Source organism: Phocoena sinus, chromosome 3 (genome assembly GCF_008692025.1).
Source record: "Phocoena sinus isolate mPhoSin1 chromosome 3, mPhoSin1.pri, whole genome shotgun sequence".
In the NCBI taxonomy this organism is placed as follows: Eukaryota; Metazoa; Chordata; class Mammalia; order Artiodactyla; family Phocoenidae; genus Phocoena; species Phocoena sinus.
Genome location: NC_045765.1, coordinates 123,041,369 through 123,049,278, shown reverse-complemented (window position 1 = coordinate 123,049,278; position 7,910 = coordinate 123,041,369). Strand labels below are relative to the sequence as shown.

The 7,910-nt window shown below is 38.5% G+C and overlaps 1 protein-coding gene across 1 annotated transcript; it reads right to left on the bottom strand.

Annotated features, from left to right (window-relative positions):
* Window positions 1-1,429: 1,429 nt before the first annotated feature.
* LOC116751091 (enolase-phosphatase E1-like) lies at window positions 1,430-2,369 on the bottom strand. Its single transcript, XM_032626555.1, has 2 exons — window positions 2,289-2,369; window positions 1,430-2,242 (listed from the first exon to the last, which is right to left on the bottom strand). Exons 1-2 carry the CDS (start codon window positions 2,367-2,369, stop codon window positions 1,430-1,432), a joined length of 894 nt encoding a protein of 297 aa, XP_032482446.1.
* Between the last annotated feature and the right edge of the window lie 5,541 nt (window positions 2,370-7,910).

Here is a 7,910-nt window from a genome sequence, read left to right as displayed (position 1 = left end):
TATGCATAACCGTGAGTTTCACAGTAATTCCAAATAGCCCCAAAGATTCAGTTTTACCTGGTTGCAACACACGTTCTTACAAGTTGCCTCAGGACTTTGCCTATTTTACCCACATAATTGCAATTTACTCTGAAATGTTAAACAGATAAATCAATACATACCAGTTCTAGTTTAGCATTTTTCGGAGTAATAATTAACTCTTCTATAGTCACTTGGAAGAAATCTTTTTCCAGGGCAATTAGTTCATATATTACTCTAGGAGCTAATGCCCCCTCTGAAACACATCTTGGCATCTTAGTTTGGCCCTTGGTTACAACCAAGCAGCCTTATTCCTTCATAACAGATGAGAATGCTGTATGCCTCAGCTGTCCCTAATTAGGTTACTCTGTATTTCTCCAAGTGGCTGATTAAACATGATTCAGCTTTTTCCAAACTTTTTTTTTTAAAGAAAATGTTTTTATTAATTACCACATGAAATTGACATGACATCCTAGTAGGCTGAACTAGGATAAATAATGCTGTTATAAAATTTACATTTCTCACATCCATTTCAGAAGAAAATATTAGGTATTAGGGCTCTTCTAGGTCTTATGGACAAATTTCAGTAAACCTTTTGTTTTTTAATAGTAAACAGCAATTAACATATTTCTCAAACTGTGCTAAGAAGTAGTCAGCAAGGTAACTGAAATCTGTGATCACTGGCAGGATTAGGACTGTTTTGTTAAACATTAGGAAGCACATTTCTATTTTAGAAATGTTTTAGAAATGTTACTAACGTAATGTTAGTGCATCTTTTTCACTGGTAAGGCAACTGCTTGCTGTGGGTACCACAATGATTAGCAAGTTTCTTAAGTAACAGATACATGATGAATCAAGACTCAAATGAGTCTACTTTCCCAACTTTGCTCTCTTTTGGAGCAGAAACAAATAGCTTTGTCATTTGTACATAGGGAGGTTAATAGTTTGAAATTCAGTTGCTGTAATCTAACTCACAATTTAAAAGGGGACTAGATTATTACTAGGAATGTCTCTGAAATACTTCTTCTAGTTTTTAAAATAACCAGGCTTCTGAGTAACTTCTCAAACCTACCTTTCTATTTGGGTACGTGACTTGATAAACATAACACATTTGACCTGTATAGTAGTAATTTCTGCTATCACCTATATTTCACCCTCAATAATGGTTAGAGTTGTGGTTTCAAACAATTTCTACATACAAAGCATCATCTTTAAATAAGTTCCCTTTTCACTGAACTGAGATTATTTTTCCCACTTACGTGCCTGTGAATGGTAATTTGAACATACACACACTTACTTTAGGTATGTGTATATATGTATTTTTTAAGTAAATTACTTTTACCATTAGAATAAAACTAGACTACAGGGACAACTCTGTGAAGACAGTTTGTTCTTCCTTAGAACTCCTCCTCTAGGTTGAGGAAGGCAGTTCACTGAAGGATGTGATGAGGCTGAAGTAAGTCTTCTCATCATCTGTTAACCCCACATTGCCAGGTCTCACCACCACAGCTACATGCATGTCAGCTTCCTCAGCAGCACTGGCATCTCGGGTAACGTCCGTCAGAAACAAGTTGTTGTTGATTGAGCACTCAATGCTGCTGGCAATCTTTCGATAACTCTCACTCTCCACTTTGTGTCCAATCTCGGTACCTAACTGACCATCCACAAACTCAAGAATATCTCCCTCTGTAGAATGCCCAAATAACAGTTTCTGTGCCTCTACACTCCCTGAAGAATAGATATACACCTTCATTCCCACCTCTCTCCATTTCCTGACTGCTGGAACCACATCTTCAAAGAGCTCTGCTTTCATGCTCCCAGATTTGAAGGCTGCCCTCCACATGTGGCCCTGCAGGTGTTTCAGCACCGTGGTCTTCCAGTCCAGAGATATCTGCCAGCACTCGTTAACTACCACGGCCTGGATCATCCGCTGCAGGTCATCCACCGCATTCCCGGATGCTGCTGGGATCGGAACGGCCCCATCCAGGTGGGAGTCCTCTTCAGCCTGTTTCCTCAAAAGATTAACCCCCTGCTGGCACTCCTCTTCTTCCCAATGTGTCTGCAGATACTCTTTAACATTATCTTTGATGTAAGGAAATAAAATGTCCTTCACGAAAGCAATCGGGGTTGTGGTACTTTCGATATCTAACGGGATCACAGTGACTTCGGCGGGTACCGAAAGCGCACAACCATTTCCCCACCGGCTGTTACTACGAGAATCGACCTACTGGTAGGGAGGGCGGAGGGCAGTGCCAGCTGGGCCCAGCAACCTGCTGGGCTTCCGACAGCCCCGAAAAGAGTCCCGGAGCGCACAACCGCGCGCGGCTTGATGCACGAGGCGGAGAGGACATGTCGGCGCCCCTGAAAATAGAGAAACCCGCAACACAGAGACCCTGAACTCGCAAGGTGCCCGGGGCTCTGATTCTTTTTTTCTAAAGGAAGAATCAGACCATTTTGTCAAACTCCCCAAATTGTGCTGAACAATCTCAAGGACAGATCTGTTCAGGACCACTAAATAGATTTAATCAAAATTTATTAATCAATTTGAAGAATCTCAATTTATTGAAATATATACACAAAACATTTTTTTATTTTTCCAGTAGTTGCTACCGATGGTGCTTTGAGAATTTTCTTTTATCCTTCATGCTGAGCTTCATTAACAAAAGTTTAGAAACTTTCCATCACTCTGGGGGTACTTTCAGTTATTAAAACTGTTTAGTACAGATTATATTTTAATTTTGTATTGGATGCAAAGCCCTCCTCATTCTGCCTACCAATACCAGTTTATTAGTCTTGCTAATAACTTTCTTACTCGTGAAACTTGGGCTCAGATGGAGGTAAATATGGTAGGATTTTCCCCCTCCTTGTTTACTATGCTTGCCTCTCTGGAGTTGTATCAGAGAAGGGGGAACAGCCCTTGTTAAGTTGCCTGTCCTTTCTTGTAGTTGTAATTGCTATTTCCTTACATGAGCATCGTATGTACATGGTGGTAAGGTTGTTGTTCCCTTTCCATCGGTTATCAGCTCTTACTAAGCTCATTGTCTGCACGGGTAGTATATCCCAAGCATCTCACAAATGCATTTTTCATCCTGCATAAAATTCAACTTCATCTCCAGCATGAGACATGATACTGCAATCTCAGATGCAACTCATTTTTGTCCATATTGTGGCAATTTCCAGTAGCCTCCAAGCTCATCTATTTCCAGAGTCCAACTTTGGGCCTAAGAAAAATGTACAGAATCTCTCAACAACCCAGAAATTGTAGAAGTAGTTCTTTTCCCCTCACTGTATGACCATATCACCCATGCCACCTCTCATTAGAACTTTCTTTACTATCAGATTTTGGAGAAGTTCAACAAGCCCTATGGCTGAGGTAACATCCTTGGTATTGAGATATCTGGCATCCCTGAAATACAGAGTCCTGCAAAACTCAGATGTATTATCTTTATATTTCTTGCTGCATAAGAAACCATTCCAAACTCATCCCGAACAGCAGTCATTCATTATCACTCACACAAAACTTTGTTCTGAACATGCTGCTATTTCCACTATAATTTCTGCCTGATTTGCTAACTTCCAGTAATAAAAACTGATCTCAAACAGCATTTCACAACATCCTGTTGCAAGTCACAATGGAGATTCTTCTAGTTAGAAAATTTTCCTCTATTGAAATGATTTCTAATAAAAGAGACCAAGATTACTAGTGATACAGATAAAATGTAATTTAAGATGGTATTTCTCAAAATACTAATCTCTCATCATGTATCATTAAAGTGCCCTGTAGTCAAACACTTCTGGAACAGAGCTGATAAGCTATTTCTCCTGTGTGAAGATTAATAAACCACAAATGAGCATTTAGGTCACTGAGCAGTCTTCTAGTGAAGACACAGGGTTATACATGCTCTGCTGAATTCCTGGCACTACCATTCAGTACCTCGGAAGTGGCAAATGCCTCGGATTCTTCATCTGTAAGACCAGTAATAACTTTTGCTTCATAGGAAAATTGAGAATGAAATAATGTATATAAAACTCTAAACCTGACTGATACATACACTTAGTAAATGCTCACTAAATGTTAAATATGAGTATTATAAATATTTCTGAAACTTATTTGACCACAGATAACTATTTTGAAAAGTTTTGGATTAGGAATATATTTAATGAAAAACAATTGTGTGTTTGCTTTTCTTTGGCTCATTTGATGCTGGGCATTAAATATGTCACTTTCCATCCCTTGCCTTGAACTTGGGGGCATTGAGGTTGCTGAGAAGTCAAACATAACCTGCTTCATTCAAAAGCAATTTTTTTACATAAATGAAAACAGAAGTTTCTAACTTCATACTCTTAGATGGCCAATAGTTATATTAAGTAAGGCTGACAGAAGGATAGAGAGAATAAACACTCATGACCTCAGAAAAGATTAAGGAATAGCCAAATGAAAATTGGGTGAGAGAATCTGGGAATCATATTCATAAAAAGATGGTCCCAGAAGCAGCTAAGGAGGAGTATGGAAAAAAATGTTTATGAGATTTCACTAACAGGGTCAGCCCAACTAACAGCTGGATTTGGGCTTCTTTTCTCCCTTCTTTGTGTATTATCCTATGGTAAACAAAAGGAAACGAGAGGTCTAGAAAGGAGGCGATGGTGCTGACTATTTATTGCAGGGTGAATATAACAGAACCAGGGTTGGAATAAACCTTAAAAGTGACAAATCCAAATTCCCTGCCAGATCAAGAGTTCTCTGTCCAACATCCCTGGCAGATTGTCATTCAGACTCTAAAATATTTTCAATAACAGAGACTCACTGCTGGTTCAGGCAGACTTACAGACTACCTCTAGTTATTCACATTTTTTTTTTTTTATTAAGCCAAACTCAGCATTCAATAACCTGCCACAATCTGGTGTGCTTCTATCTTCTAAAGAAAAATAAAATAAATCTAACCCTTCTTTCAGTGGGCAATCCTTTGAAAACAGATATCATGGCTCTCAAGTTTTTGTTTCTTTAGGTTTAATTTATCCAGTTTATACAGAGTCCACATGACCTTCTGGATAGTCACTAATCTGAACTTCATCTAGTGGCTGCAGTGTCATTTTCAACTATCTCACTTAAACATTTTCACTGAGGATAAATGTAATGTGAATATATTCATCTTTCTTGTTTTGCACTCTATGATGAATTCTCAGTCTGCCTTCAGATATAGATAACAGATATTTATATACTAGGATTTCATCACTGGACCTGAGTCAGAAAAGAATCTGAATATAATCCTCTGAATTTGTACCAGGTAATGCCAATCTGCTGAATTTCAGATATATATTGCTGGTTCATACAATGGAAAATTAGATTTTTCTGTCTGGTTACTTAGAGTGCATGACAAATAGTCTAAGGCTGTGGTGACTGACATCATGGGAATTTTTCTGACATATTGTGAAGACTACTGAACTTCAACTTGATTAGGAAAATCCAATAATCTGAAGGACAAGATGATTTAAAAATCAAAGCAGTCAAGTATAGTTGATCACTAGGCAAAATCAAACAAACAAACAGAAACAAAACCATGGTTTCAGTTCTGGTGCTAATCAGTCTTTGATTCAACGAAGTAAAGGACACGATAGGTCATGTTGCCTTATCTTTCACATATTTTGAGCACCTGACTCCTTATGCTCCAACAAATAAATATCAAAAGAAATAAGAGCAAAAAATTCTTTAGAATTGCAAGAGCAAACATTCATCAGCTCTACCTTGACCGCACTCTTGAAATGTTTTGTTTCCATTGGAAAGGGGAAAAAACTCTTTTTAATTCAAGAAATCTATTGATAGCATGATTAGTGATACAAAGATGAGTATTATGGGGCTTCCCTGGTGGTGCAGTGGTTGAGAGTCTGCCTGCTGATGCAGGGGACACGGGTTCATGCCCCGGTCCGGGAAGATCCCACATGCCATGGAGCGGCTGGGCCCGTGAACCATGGCCGCTGAGCCTGTGCATCCGGAGCCTGTGCTCCGCAACGGGAGAGGCCACAACAGTGAGAGGCCCGCATACAGCAAAAAAAAAAAAAGATGAGTATTATGGATTTCAGAATTATTCAGGGAAAGCTTTTCTCTTGATTTTTTAACTGGAGGTTCAAAAGTAACAGTGATCTATTTGCCTATAGAATAATACTTTCCTTCTGCAGTTCAAGGTTAGTACACAGAAAAATTCACTGATTGGATGAGGATAAAAGTAACAGCATTGACATTTTTCTGTATACATTTGTATGTTTTACCCAGAATCTATCTACCATGATTGCATTGAATGTGTTGCAGAAAGAAAAATACTAAAACCATTACTAAAATCAGGCTCAGTCCCAGGTCCCATCACTCTGTAACACTTGAAAAACCACTGCTTTTTGTATCTGCTTTAGTCTTCAGGCTGCACTCAAGCTAAGCACATTTCAAAGTACTGCAAAGTACCTCACTATAGCTGAAAAACGTATAAAGTGTACTAATTAAATGACCTTACTTAACTGGAATATCTTAGTTTCATGCTACTACCAAAAGCAAAGGAAATTAAATTTTAAGAACACATTTGAAAATGACCTGAAGGTTCATTGTTGAATCTCGATGAAGGAAATTACAGCAAGACTGCAGTTCCCACAATGTACTATCTTAGCACCTTATTTTATTGGCAGGTTAAAGTTTCTCACATAATCACAAAATTAATAAAAACTAAAGGCAACACAAGAAACTAAAGCTAAAATTCTAAATAAGCACGAGTTCAAAGTGAATAGCACGAAAGTTTATATTTTTCTTAAAAAGTTAAAGGGAGATACCAAGGAGGCAATGTAACTGTATTTTATGTTACAGCATAAAATGGGGCTCAGAAACATAGCAGTGATCAAAAAATGGGGGCTTGTCTACTTAGGAAATATTTTACAGTTATTGATTTTTAACAAAAGTAGCATTTCCAAGAACTCTTCCATGTTTCTCTAGAAATGCTGCAGAGTAAAATGCTGTTGAATTTATTCTTGGTTTAAACTTGCAAAGAGTCAGGGTTTTCAAGGCACTGAAAAGATGAAAGCAAAGAAATTGTTCAGAGACTTGTGAGCATCAATTTTGTTTCTTCCCTTTGAATGAGCTTATTGCTTTATTGGTGTATATACTTTTTTAATGTAGATTTTTTCTGAAAAGTGATGTAAGTCTGTGTCTCTCTTAGGATAGGCAAGATTCTTTCTGAGCCAACAGCTATGTGCCTCATAAGTAAGCCAAAGTTATGGAGGAGTCTACCAGATACATTCCACTGGCTCCTGCTTAGTGTTGCTACTTTGCTCCTGTTGTGTTTAAGATCACTGACCAAATAAATGTGGAACTTACAGCAGATTGTGTGTATTTCCCCCCATTCTCTACCTACCTGCAAAGGTGCAGAACTTCATAATGGACTTTCTTTTCCTGTGAAGAAGAGGTTAACAGCAGGCATTGTTGACCTACTTGCTTATATACGGGGGGAGAGAAAATTAGAAGTCTTTGGATATTTTTCCAACAAACTTCAAGAAATTACTTATAAGAACTATAGGAATTGAATGTCATTCAGTAGGAGACCAAGACACATCAAAAATACATCTACAAGTGGAACGACTCCCACAGAACATCTACTGAACACTGGCAGAAGACCTCAGACTTCCAAATCTGAGAAAATCTCCACTTAACTGGGTAGGGCAAAAGAAAAATGAAAAAAAAAAAAGAGACAAAGGAATCGGGATGTGACCTGCACGTCTGGGAGGGAGCTGTGAAGAAGGAAAAGTTTCCACACACTAGAAAGCCCCCTCACACTAGAAAGCCCCCTCACTGGCGGGGACTGGGCATGGGAGGAGCTTCAGAGCCTCAGGAGAGAGCACAGTAATGGTGCAGAGGGCAA